This window comes from Scyliorhinus torazame, chromosome 3 (genome assembly GCF_047496885.1).
Source record: "Scyliorhinus torazame isolate Kashiwa2021f chromosome 3, sScyTor2.1, whole genome shotgun sequence".
NCBI classification, from domain to species: Eukaryota; Metazoa; Chordata; class Chondrichthyes; order Carcharhiniformes; family Scyliorhinidae; genus Scyliorhinus; species Scyliorhinus torazame.
Window position 1 is genome coordinate 6,067,737 of NC_092709.1, and position 14,439 is coordinate 6,082,175.

Here is a 14,439-nt window from a genome sequence, read left to right on the forward strand (position 1 = left end):
TGGCCTGCTTTCCATCTGCATCATTCAGGTGGGATAATTAAGTACAAAGGTATAACAAGCTTGAACTGGCTCAAATAATGCATGCTGCAATTATTAAGCAGGTTGCATCTCATATTTTGTTTCTGGGCACCATAGCAAGAGTATTCATCTGTTTGTAGAAGGATCACAACTCCACGCATGGACATGTACAAGGGCTGCTATTACCAACAGCTCCACAGACCTATTTTGAAACAGAAGCACTAACTTCACAAATACACGCAAAGAAAATGACAAAATCAAAAACATCCAAGCACGAATGCAAGCAGTTTTTAAACTTGGTTTCAAACCACTGAAGCTTATAGCATAGGAGATTATTCCTCCCAGCAGACCTGCTTTCTTATGGCACTGGATACAGTAGTTGAAGCAAGTTTATCAACTTTTCCATTGGTTGTCTTTGATTCTGCAAGTCTCAACAGAAATAGTTTCAAAGTTATTTTCTGATGGGTGGAGATAAATCTCTCTATGTCCTTGTTGTTCTGTATCAGAATCCAAGTGCCAAGATGACAGGCTGGAGAACTGTCTAACCAGAACTCTACCTCCACTTTGGACTTCCAGTAGTAACAGGATGTGGACATTTCATGAGGCTTGACAATCGTACATCCTCAATATCACTTAAACCCCAGTACTAACACATTAATAATTAGAAACTGACAGTCCCATCCTGATTGATAACATTAACTCAAATAGTTTTGCAATAAGGAAAACTATGGAGCTGCCTTGTATTGGGAGACATTTGTGTCCAGCTAAATTCTGCCTTTGGTTTGTAATTTTATTTAACTAGCAAGAATAACGAAGATTGAAACAGAAAATGTCCCTTTGTTGGGTTTTAAACGTTTGAATCAAGGAGGGATTTTAGTTCCCAAAGGAATCACAATAAAGGAGGGCAAGTGATTAAAATGCAAAGAAATGCAGCATTCAGCAGGCTAGTGTTTTAACTGCTGTGAGCGTCATCATCTAATGCAAATGTACAGTTGTCACAAGGATGGGGCAAGTCCTGAATCAAAATATCTCATTATTTACCCAAATGTTAAGACTGTTTTAACATGCTGTTTGCTGTACAATCTGCAAAGGTATTATTTTGTGATGTCAAAGAGGAACGTATCTTCAATAGAATCTTTTTGCAGTCCACATTTCCGTCAGTTATCATCAACTTTATCTGAAAAGAGTTTGTAACTGTTGTTTCAGACTGCTGCAACAGACTGATTTGCTTCATCTTAAAACAATGCCCCAGTGAAATGTACGGAAATGGGCTGTTTGACTGAAAAACTGATGCTCTGAAATGTAAATTAATCCCTTGCGGATCACTTCCAAATATTTCATGTACTGTGCAGTATATTGGTTGATATTTTTTGATTTTATGAAATAAATCCAGTTAGTCGTTTGGCTTGTGTAAAACAATCTAAATGTTGCTATTTTCCACCTTCTGGACCGACAGATGTTGCGACCATCTGGAAGAAAGCTCTGGTCAGAGTTCATTGTTAAACATAACGTTGAGGAGGATAAAAGACATTAGTTTCAGTTTATGAAATGTAGTCTGCTTATAAAATCTGTAGCCAAGTTATACTGGAAACCTCTCAAACTAGAACACCTGAGCTGAAGTACAGCTCTGTGGAATCATATCTCTAATCTAAATCCTAGGTCAGAGGTGGTCTCTTAGATCTTAGTTATAGCCCAGATCTCCCAGTCTCTGGATCACTGGAGATCGGTGGGAATTGCCAAAGAGGTTTGTATTTCCAAAGGTGTTTACCATGCTTCCTGAGACCTACCAAAAAAGTCTCCAAATTTGAGCAAGAGTCAGAGGCTTTGGACAGTTCTGACTTTTTTGGCTGGATGGTTACCAAGGGAACATTAGACAAAAAAAATCCTAGTCTCCTCGTGTCTGCGTAGGACTTACTCCCACAACCCAAAGAGATGTTCAGGATAGGTGGATTGGCCATGCAAAATTGCCCCTTAATTAGAAAAAAAAGAATTAGGTACTCTAAATTTATTTTGAAAAAAGGAAAAAGATAAGAAAGAAAAAATTCTAGTCTAACTCCAGGGTAACAACACAATTGACCTCCCAATCACTCTCACTGACCTCACCTCCCGACCCATAACAACCTGCCGGACCCAACAATCCGACCAGTCCAATCAACCACCCGACCACCCCTGACCCAACATGACTAGTCTCCAACCACTCTCCCAACCTACATGCCCACTCACCCACCTAGCTATTCACTCTTTCATACACTCATCCTTTCACTTACATTCACACTGGCCATTTAAAGTTACCTTACAGCAGTTAGTACAAAAGATTAAAATAACTATAGCATTAAAATTTCTTTATGTTTGCTCTCAAAAAAGGAGGAAAAACGCAAACAATCGAGTTTTCATTTAATAAAATTATTTTTTTGTCAAACAGTACAGCATGGACAACTTTCCTGCACAATAAGATAACCATCAAGTGCTTTAGACTTTTAGATAGTCAATGAATCATAATAAAGTCAATGGCTACACTTTAATTTTGCTTCACCATATATTCCAAAGATTCTGAGATTACCACTGTTGCCAGGGTGGAATTTGAAAGCAATGCATTAGGATTAATTTGACCACCACGTAAATACATCAGGGTCTTAACATTTCCAGCTGCTACCAACATGCTTTAGATTTCCTACAGTAATATGACTATCCGTGATGTAGTGCTTGTGTTGGTTTGCTCCTCTGTCGTGCTGCTTCAGCCACAAAACAGTGCATCAGTGCCCAGGTAGGATTCTTGAATGCCATGCCAAGCTCAAAATTGACCGGGTCAAAGTAGGCAGTAACGGTTTCCAGACAGGTCACAACAGCAGTGATAGGAAAACTTATGCCACAGAAAACTTTCCGAAAGATACGGAGACAAATCAATGCAAAATAGTAAACCAAAAACACACCAAATGTTGGAAATAGACAGCAAGCATTTTATACGGAAAGCCCCCCCCCCCTCATCTCAGCTGTAAAATTTGTCTCGTTAATGTGACTGGAATCAGAGGCAGTATCCTTTCCATACAATCCTGAATTGCACATGATCTACATAGAAAACAAGCTGTTAATGCAGCAATATCATCACTCATTTCTCAAATAATTGTTCAGAAGCATGAGAATAACCCTCAGTATTTCTCCAGTTTCAATTTGCTGGTGAATTTAGATAATTGTATTTCATTAGCTTCCAAATATAAAAAGGCACAATTTCTAAACACATCCCTGCTCATGCTTGTTGTTTGAGGCAAGAAGTTTCATATATTTAATTGCTTTTGTAATGTACAGGAACAGATACATACCGGTCTGTCTGCAGCACATTAACAAGGTGTTCCATGGCCTGACTGCCCACTTCAAGGCGATATTTCTGAAAATCAAAAATATTAAACAAGCATTTGTGAGGACCAAAATCTAAACACTTATCATTTCCTCCTCCAGATGTCTTTTTTAATGATGAGGAGGAGGCCATATAATCCTTGGAAGGCAGGAGTCTAAATGGGATGGTGGTACAAAAGAGATCATGGGGACAGAGTGAAATATTACAAGCCAGAGCATGTTAACAAAACCATAAAAATGCAAACAAAGCACTGGAGGTCATTTACAAGGACAGAATTCCTAAAATATTAAATTTATGTAGATCTGTGGCATTTCTGCTTCCTACATCACAATACGTATATCGGAATCACTATAAGGATGACAACAGAAATGAGTACATCCATCAAGGTCAAACAGGCTAGGGCTCTTTGCTCAAACAAAAGGCAGAGGAGTGACCTAACAGAGGTCTTTAAAATTATAAGTGGTTTGATAGGGAAGATGTAGAGAATATGTCTCCATTTATGGAGGAGTTCAAAACAAGGCGTCATAAGGAAAATAGTCATTCATAGCTCCTACAGAAACTTAGGCAACTCTCCTTCACACAGAGAGTGGAGTGTGTGTGGGGAATGCAGTACCACATGGATCCGTTTGGCTAAATAGCACACATGCTATTTACGGGTAATCTCAACAAGCATGTGGGAGAAAAGAATAGAAGAATATCTTGACATGGAGAAAGAAAGAAGGTTGAGTGGAAGAAAGGTGGGAGACGGGCATGTGAGTCATAAATAAAGGCATAGAATAGACCTTTATTGGGCCACACAGGCCACAGGGTTATGGGCCAAGTGCGGGCAACTGGGACTAGTTTAATGGTAAAAACTGGGCGGCATGGACTGGTTGGGCCGAAGGGCCTGTTTCCATGCTGTAAACTTCTATGATTCTGTGCAGTAGAATTTTAAGTAGATGTCACTCCATGATTGATGCTAATTTGCCCATTCCCCCACTTCCACCAACATTACCTGGGGTACATTTCGATATTATGTATATTTTACTCAATTTGGATCAAAATCAAATGCCTAGAGTGATGTGTATTTGCTGAAATTGCAGACTGCAGAAACATCTCCTGCTGGAAGCCAGCAACTAACTATGTGGCCACCAAGAAAGACTACCTTAAAATGACCTGTCTTAAACAAAAATCTGGATTTTTTGGGATAGTGCAGGAAAATGACATTAAGGTAGAATCAACCATGATCTAACCGAACGATGGAGCAATTTCAAGGGGTCAAATCACCGACTCCAAAGCTCCAATAGCTGAAAAGTTAAGTGCATACCTTAGACAGAGCTTTGAGTGCACGGACAGCATCTCTGCGGTCATCCAATAGTGTTGAAGAGGCAACTCTGTCACACAGCTTCTGAACCTGTTCCAGAAAATGGAAGGATAACATTGTGATGATCAAGCATAGACAAGATCACAAAATCATTTTCGTTTAACTGCATATGTAATTCAAGAATTGGAAGCCTTTGCTGAAATCCAGTTAAGATTAGCTTCTATAACTTGACTGTCATAGGATCAGAGAATGGTTACAGCACAGGAGATGTCCATCATGTCAATGGTGTCTTTCTGAATGAGCAATTCACACACTGCCATGTCCCTTGCCAATCTTTCCTTTTCAGATAATGAATTCTGCACTCTCAGACAACAAAGCAGAGAAACAGGACCAGCAACAAGAATAGAGCAGCTCAACACTGAAGGCCTATCCTGGGCAAAATGTCAGCTACTTGTAAAGGAACTCTCCGACAGGAACGTCATCCAGCAAGAAACCCACCTCGTGAACTGCTCCATCCATCTAGCCCACATCCTGGCTGGTGATTCATTGCAAACACGGACAACAAGACATATGACCAGCCATCTACATCAAGAAAAGTCTTACCAAAGGCACAGCAGACTTAAAATCAGATAACTCTGACTCCATCTCCAAAGTATATAATCTGACCATCACAAATGTCTTACACGCCACTAAATGACCTGTGGTTCAACATTGTAATACAGTCTGCAGCACATCAAACCATCTACGTTAATGACTTTAACAGCCAACATCACATGTTGAGGTACCTCAATAACAACACAGAACTGTCAGACTGGGCTTCTGTGCCTGACCGAAAACTTGTTTACAACGCAAAAGAATCTGGCACATTGCATGACCTTCAACAGCACTGGCTGACTGATGACGAGCTCCTGACATCTTATCCCACTCCCAGACATCGGCCTTGAACCACCATCTATCAACTCCAAGCCAAAAACACACCAGAATCTGTGAAAGGACAACTGGGATACCGACAGCAGATAAATGGATCCCATCCTTACTCAAAAACTGCTACCGCTTTACCCAACTTCTCAATCTGGAAGTCATCTTAATTTCCTTCCTGGGGCTACAGAATAATTTTCAACATCTGCTGAACCACAGAAAGTGAATGGCTCCTGTCATAATATATACCAGTATATCATGGTGCAGACACACCCTGATGGACACTTAATGATTCAATAAAATAGTGTTGCACTATTTCAAGTGTTGGTGACCTGTATGTGATCCAGAACACCCAACACATCATGATAGCAGGAGTGGTGGGATATTAGCACTTCTTAGACCTACCTGCAAGTTATCTGCCTTCCGCCAGCATTCCGTCATCCTGCAACATGGACATCAGCCCGCCGCTGCCGCTCCGCATCGCCGGCAACCTCGGGGCCAACTGGAAGATTTTCAAACAGCGCTTCCAGCTCTTCCTCGAAGCCACGGACAGGGAGGGCGCCTCGGACACCAGAAAGATTGCTCTTCTCCTCTCCACGGTCGGGGACCATGCCATCCACATTTTCAACTCTCTCACCTTTGCAGATGACGAAGATAAGACGAAGTTCAAGACGGTCCTCCTCAAGTTTGACACTCACTGCAGTGTAGAGGTGAATGAAAGTTTTGAATGCTATGTGTTCCAGCAGCGTTTGCAGGGTAAGGATGAACCTTTCCAATCCTCTCTCACCTCCGCATCCTTGCGCAATCTTGCAGCTACGGGCCCACCTCCTACTCCATGATATGCGACCAGATCGTTTTCGGTGTTCAGTCGGACCCCTACGTCAGCAGCTCCTCAAAGTAAAGCAACTCACCCTAGCGACCGCCATCGAGACCTGTGTCTTACATGAAAACGCCACGAGTCGGTAATCCCATATACAAGCGGCTGAAACGGCGCGGCAAGGTCCCCACGAGGCGGAACGGGTCCAAGTGACTGAGCACCTCCAGGGCCTCAGCCTGGATGAGGGCGGCCATTTCGCATGCTTTTCGCGGACTCCCTCGCTTGTACGCACCAAACGAGGGGACGGCGACGTTGAGGATCGTAATGCACAGGTGCGCACCACGCACAACCGCACCGCGCATGCGCGGTGGCGCAACGAACGTGCTGACGTCACGACGTGCGGCAACTGTGGCTCCGCCCACTTAAAGCGGCAATGCCCCGCAAAACCTCGACAATGCCTACGATGTGGAAGACTTGGCCACTATGCTGCCTTCTGTCGAGCAGCTCAGCCTGCCAATTCATCTCGCTTCAGCCAGCCTCGCAGGAATGTTCAGGCAATTCAACCCACGGTCACCGAGTCTGATGCGGACCTCCCACATAGCAGTGACACCGAGGACCCGAAGGCGCCTTTTCAAGTCGGTGTCGGAACGAAAAACAGGCTGTCCCCGAAGCAAAGACACCAGCCGCTGTCAGTATACAGCATCGATCCAGACGATGAGTGGTGTGCCACCCTGACGGTCAACCAGAATTCGTTGCCCACCTCAGAGAATTAATTTGTGAACTTTGTGGACTTATGGACTTTCTAATTTGTTCTGTTCTTCCGTTTAATCGTTCAAGTGGTTTGTATATAGTGTTCATCTCGTTATTCTTGTGACACTGTTTTTCTGCACCAGGCACCTTCCCATGTAAATAGCTTAGTTTTTATGTACATAGTCCTGTAAATATTTCACACACACACACGTAGTCAGGAACATTCACCATACACTATTTATTGCCACGCAGGTACATTTTTTATAAAAGGGGGGATGTCATAATATACACTAGTATATCATGATGCAGACACACACTGATGGACACACAGTGGGACCAATCAACACACACACCGCAGCCAATCACCAGCGAGAGCACACGCACTATAAAGACAGGGGGCATCAGAGTTCCCGCTCATTCGAGTTGCAGCTAGCTAGGAGGACAGAGCTCACAGCCTGCAACACAGACATTCACCATGTGCTGAGTGCATTGACTGGTTAGGACAAGGCAAAGGTCTTTAGTTAAAGCTAGTATCATATTAACCCACAGTCCGAGTATGTTTAAACAGTTAATGATTCAATAAAATAGTGTTGCACTATTTCAAGTGTTGGTGACCTGTATGTGATCCAGAACACCCAACACATCAGCTCCTTGAAGAAAACAGGGAAAATGGAGATCACATGACAACAGTGTTTTGGGTTCATTGATGAAAGCCAATTCCTCATAAGATGGTGGAAAACAATGGAGAATATTGACTCGCCCTCAAGTGAAAGGCCTCTTCTGAGCAGCAAAGCAACAATCACATTTGTGGCCAAGAGCCGAAGCTCGATGTTGCCACTTCACAACTCCTAATAGGTAGAACAAGGAACAATACAGCACAGGAACAGGCACCTCGGCCCTCCAAGCCTGCGCCGACCATGGTAACTGCCTAAACTAGAACTGTAAGTACTTACGGTGTCCTTAACCTTCCATTCCCACCCTATTCTTATATTTGTCTGGGTGCCCCTTAAATGCCGCTATCGGACCTGCTCCCGCCACCTCCCCAGGCAGCGCGTTCCATATATTTATCACCCTCCGTGTAAAAAAAACTTGCCTTGCACATCTGTTCTAAACTTTTCCCCATGCACTTTAAACCTATGTCCTCTAGTACTTGACTCTCCTACTCTAGGAAAGAGAACTCTGTCCATGCCACTCAATCTTGTAGACTCTTATCAGATCGCCTCTCAACCTCTGTCGTTCCAGTGAGAATAGACAGAGTTTATCTAACCTCTCCTCGTAGCTAATGCCCTCCAAACTAGGCAACATCCTAGTAAACCGCTTCTGTACCCTCTCCAAAGCATCCACATCCTTCTGGTAGTGTAGCGACCAGAATTGTACACAATATTCCAAATGAGGCCTGATTAAGGTCCTGTACAGCTGCAACATGACTTGCCAATTTTTATATTCAATGGCCCGACCAATGAAGGCCAGCATGCCATATGCCTTCTTGACCACCTTATCCACATACGTTGCCACTTCAGTGATCAGTGGGCATACACGCCCAGATCTCTCTGCCTGTCAGTACTCGCAAGAGTTCTACCATTTATCAACTCAAAAGATACCGGTCAGCAGGGAAGACAAACAATAACAGTAAAAACAGACCTGATGCAGTCTCTCAAGGCTGCCCCACAGCAAATAGGTTTCTCAAGCACCTGCACATAAGAGAAGCGGATACCAATCTGCTGGCTACCAATTCAGGCAAAGCAGGCGTTGATGGGATTTCCCTAGAATTTGATGACGAACATCAGGTTACAGGGAAGGAAGTGGTGAACAAAGCTGTTTTATCAACATCCACAGTACAGGCACCATTCCAAAGATCTGGTCATAATGCAAGGTACTGGTTCAATTAGAGAGAATCAAGTATTCTCTTCACAGGGAAGAGGAGATTTTTCCAGGTGCAGGCTCTTTTCCCCAAATAGTGGTGTCAGCCAATTCCGCAGCTGTTGGGAGTTTTTTTTAGTTATGATGATTTGGAAGAATTGGGGATGCAGGGGCAAGGAGAGGTGGAAGACAAATTGCACAGCTTCGTGGAGCAATAGGTCATAACACAGGGGTGCTGGACAAGTGAATACTGTGAGAAAATAAGAGCCAGAAACAACCAGGAAGAAACAACCAAACAATAAGCAGGCACCAAAGAGAAAAGAAGAAAAGATCATTAGAGATAGCAGCAGAATTAGGCCATTTGATCCATCGGGTCTGCTCCGCCATTCGATCATGACTGATAGGTTTTTCATCCCCATTTTCCTGCCTTCTCCCACAACTCCTGATCTCCTCATTAATCAAGAACCTATCTATCTCGGTCTTAAAGACACTCAGTGATTTGGCCTCCACAGCCTTCTGCAGCAAAGAGTTCCACAGATTCACCACCCTCTGGTTGAAAATTCCTCCTCATCTCAGATTTAAAGGGTTGTCCTTTCAGTCTGAGGCTGTGCCCTCAAGTTCTCGTTTGTCCTACAAGTGGAGATAAGGGGATTCCTTAGGTACGGGGCCCAAATCTGCTCACAATAGTCCAAATGGGGTCTGACCAGAGACTTATACAGTCTCAGCAGTATTTCACTGTCCTTATATTAGAGCCATCTCAAAATGAAGGCTAACATTGCATTTACCTTCCCAACTTCCAACTGAACCGACATGTTAAACTCAAGAGGACTCCCAAGTCCCTTTGTGCTTCAGATTTCAGAGCCTTTCCCCCTTTAGAAAAGAGTCTATGCCTCTATTCTTCGTATCAGACTGCGTAACCTCACACTTTTCCACATTGTATTCCATCTTTGCCCACTCTTCTAGTCTGTCCAGGTCCTTCTGCAGCCACCCCAATTCCTTAACACTACCTATCCCTCTACATATCTATCATCTGAAAACTTAGCAACAATGCCCTCAGTTCCTTCTTCCAGTTCGTTAATGTATATCATGAATAGTTGTGGTCCCAATACTGACCCCTGAGGAACACCACTAGTCACCGGCTGCCATCCAGAAAAATACCCCTATATCTCCACTCTCTGCCTTCTGCCAGTCAGCCAATCCTCTATCTATGCCAGCACCTTTTCCCTAACACAATGGGCTCTTATCTAATTCAGTGGCCGCCTGTACAGCACTTTCTGGAAATCCAAATAGTTCACGTCCACTGGCTCTCCTTTATCTAACTTCCTTGTTACCTGCTCAAAGAATTCTAACAAATTTGTGACGTATAACCTCCCCTTGACGAAGCCGCGCTGACTCAGCCCTATTTTACCATGCACTTCCAAGTACTCCGCAATCTCATCCTCAATATATCCAAAAACAGTCATTTTCAAAGTTGGGTCACGAGCTGGTGTCGGGAGGGTCACGAAGCCATCCATCGCAGCGTTCCCGATCGCGGGAATTAATGCGCAACAGCCGGATTTTAAAAATGCCGGCCGTGACCGACTTTCAGAATGCGGGCAGGCTACACATGCCGCTCATCACTGCGCAGACCCGGAATCCAGCGAGAAACACGGCCTCCTCCTGACCTCAATGTACTGACCCAGGAGAAGATTTTTTTTTTAAATTCAATGCAGTCTTCTTGCCTGAAGTAGCAGAGAATAAGTCACGAGTCCCAACACTGACGTCACGTGCTCTGAGCCGACGGTGATTCTTCCATTTTGTCAGCAACAGGACTGTAAAATTTAGAATGGATCGTTTCGTAAGAAGGAAGAGAGGGCCAGAGACACAAACAGGCCACGATCTCACAACTAAACCTGCTGGAGAGCGTGGCTCAGGAGAGTGCACAGCAGGACAAAGCAGTTGTGGTGTGAGCAGTTCAGGAGAATACACAACAGGACAAAGCAGTGCTGGTGTGAGATCCAGGGCCTCTGATGAACAACCCATACAGAAATGTAAAATTGAATGACAAAGCAAGTGAGATCACGAGAACCAAGCAATAAAGGTAAGGGAAAATGGTGGGTCGCGAAAGTCGGCCGGCATATATCGCGAAGATTGGCCGGTTGGTTGACCCAAGTCAGGTCAACCGGCCTATAATGTCCTGTCTTCTGCCTCCCTCTCTTTTTAAACAGGGGTGTTATAGTAACCACTTTCCAGTCCTCTGGGACCCTTCCTGCCTCCAATGATTCCTGAAAGATCATCACCAATGTCTCCACAATCTCCCAGCTATTTCTTTTAGAACCCTGGGGTGTAGTCCCTCCCGTCCGGGTAATTTATCCACCTTCAGACCTTTCAGTTTCCCCAGAATTTCTCCTTAGTGATGGCCACTGCGCTCACCTCTGCCCCCTGATTCTCCTGAAGTTCTGGTATGTCATTGGTGTCTTCCATCGTGAAGACTGATGTAAAGTACCTATTCAGTTCCTCGGCCATTTGTTCCCATTACTACTTCTCCAAACTCATTTTCTAGTGATCCAATGTTCATTCTTGCCTCTGTCTTATCTTTTATATCAAAAAAAACTCTGACAATCTTCCTTTATATTACATAGGAATTAGAAGCAGAAGTAGACAATTCAGCCCTTCAAGCCTGCTCCGCCATTTAATCAGATCATGGCTGATCTGTCCCTGGTCTCAAATCCATCTCCTGTTGCCCATAGCCCTTTAAATGTTTTTTTTTTTAAAATCAAAAATATATATCTTTGTTGAAACCATTTAATGACTCAGATTCCACTGCACTATGGGGCAGCGAGTTCCAGAAATTCACCACCCCCTGGTTCCTCTTCATCTCAGTTCTAAATTTACTACCTCTCAACCTAAATCTGTGACCTCTCATTCTAGATTCCCACACAAGGGGGAACATTTGGTTTACGTTTACTTTATCAATCCCATTTAGTATTTTATGGACCTCGATCAGATCCCCTCTCATCCTTCTAAACTCCAGCGAGTATAAGCCCAAACTGTTCAATCTTGATTTCTCGAGGAATTAAGGGCTATGGAGAGAGAGCGGGTAAATGGAGTTGAAATCAGCCATGATTGAATGGTGGAGTGGACTCGATGGGCCGAATGGCCTTACTTCCACTCCTATGTCTTATGGTCTTATCTCTCCTCGTACATCAACCCTTTCACCCCCAGAATCAATCTGGCGAACCTCCTCTGAGCTGCCTCCAGTGCCACCACATCCTTCCTCAAATAAGGAGATCAAATCTGGACACAATACTCCAGATGTGGTCTCACCAACACCCTATACAACTGCAACAACATTTCTCTACTTTTACACTCCAATCCTTTTGTAATAAATGCTAGCATTTCATTTGCCTTTTTATTTACAAGCTGTACCTGTATTCCGACTTTCTGCAATTCATGAACTAAGACACCCAGGTCCTCTGCCCAGTTGCATTTTGAAACTGCTTTCCATTTAGAGAATAATTTGCCTTTCTATTTTTTTCAGCCAAAATGGATAACCTCACACTTATCTACATTAAACTCCATCTGCCATATTTTGGCCCAATCTCCTAGCCTATCTATACCCATCTGTAAAATATTGAGGTCCGAGGACCGACCACTGCAACACCCTGCTGGTTACAGTTCGCCTGCCAGAGGAGGACCCATTTACCCGACCCTCTGCTTTCTGTCTAGCTAGCTTACACTCATATTTCATCTTCTCTCTCTCCCCCCCCCCCCCCCCCCACCATTACTTTTTTAGTTGTTCTCTGCTCACTTTTAAAGGCTTCCCAATCCTCTGGCTTCCCATCAATCCTCGCCACTTTGTATGCTTTTTCTTTTATGCTGTCCCTGACTTCCCTCGTCAGCACGGCTTCCTCGTCCTCCCCTTAGCATGGGATGAATTTCTGTTGTGCCTCCTGAATAACCCCCAAAAACTCCTGCCATTGCTGTTCCACTGTCTTCCCTGCTATGCTCCTTTTCCAATCAACTCTGGCCAGCTCCTCCCTCATGTCTTTGTAGTTACCTTTATACAACTGTAATACTGTTGGCATCTGATTCTAGCTTATCTCTCTCAAACTGGAGAGTGAATTCTATCATATTGTTCCATCATAATTCTATTATACATCACCAATCCAGAATTACCTGTTCACCAGTGGACTCTACAACAAGCTGTTCAAAAAAAAACCATCTCGTAGACATTCCACAAATTCCTTTTCTTGGGATCCGCAAACAACCTGTTTCCCAGTCCACCTGCATATTGAAGCCCCCATGATTATTGTAATGTTGCCTTTCTTATATGCCTTTTCTATCTCCTAATTTATTTTCTGTCCCAAATCCTGACTACTGCTATGGGGCCTGCACATAACTCCCATCAGGGTTTTCTTTATGATTCCTCAACTCTACTCACACAAATTCTTTAAAAAAAATAAATTTAGAGTACCCAATTCATTTTTTCCAATTAAGGGGCAATTTAGCGTGGCCAAACCACCTAGCCTGCACATCTTTTTGGGTTGTGGGGGCGAAACCCACGCAGACACGGGGAGTGTGTGCAAACTCCACACGGACAGTGACCCAGAACCGGGATCAAACCTGGGACCTTGGCGCTGTGAGGCAACAGGGCTAACCACTGCACCACCGTGCTGCCCCTAACACAGATTCAATGTTTTCCAACCCTATATTGTTTCTTGCTATCGATTTAATTTCATTTCCTGCTCCCTCTTCCCATCTGCTTGTCCTTTCAATAGGAGACATATCCTTGGATATTTAGATCCAGCCTGATCCCCTTGCAGCCACGACTCGGTAATGCCCAAAACATCGCACCCACCAATTTCAATGTGCATTACAAGCACATTTACCTAGTTTCGTATACTGCGCGCATTTAGGTACTACACTCTCAAGTCCTGCGTTGAGCACCCCCTTCTCAGTGTTGTAACCTTCCTGCCGCGCCTCCTCCCCACCCCACATCCTCTCAGTCCACACTCTCATCCACGTGGGGTGCACAAATATCAAACTTGTTGGACAAGGGCAAGGGCTGAGGCTCCTGCAACCCTACCTCCTGGATCCCTTTACTTACCACACTCATTGTCACACCCATCTGTCCCTGACCACTGGCTGAATTCAAGGTAATTGGTCTTTTGAAACACAACATCCAGGTAACACTAACACTCCCCCTCCCTGATGTGTCGCTGCGTCCGAACCTCAGACTCGAGCTCATCAACTTCAGGTTGAAGTCGATCAAGCAACCAACACAGATGTGTTCACTAGGAACCACAATGGGGTCCACCAGCTCCCACATCATGCAGGTAAAACATATTGCCTGGTCTTGCATCACGATTTTATTTCATTAGTTTTTAAATCTCCGCTCTGACTCTGCGCTCCTCTTTTTAAACTTGCACTCCCCCTCTT

At 44.0% G+C, this 14,439-nt stretch overlaps 1 protein-coding gene across 2 annotated transcripts in view; it reads right to left on the reverse strand.

The window, feature by feature from the left end:
- Positions 1–14,439, reverse strand: part of uso1 (USO1 vesicle transport factor) — a 97,177-nt gene that overhangs the window by 66,972 nt on the left and 15,766 nt on the right. For both annotated transcript variants that reach the window (XM_072495232.1, XM_072495230.1), the window contains exons 2-3: positions 4,677–4,763; positions 3,336–3,400 (exon numbers count right to left, since the gene is read on the reverse strand). In XM_072495232.1, coding sequence (XP_072351333.1) covers positions 3,336–3,400; positions 4,677–4,763 — 152 coding nt within the window. The remainder of the gene's footprint in view (positions 1–3,335; positions 3,401–4,676; positions 4,764–14,439) is intronic.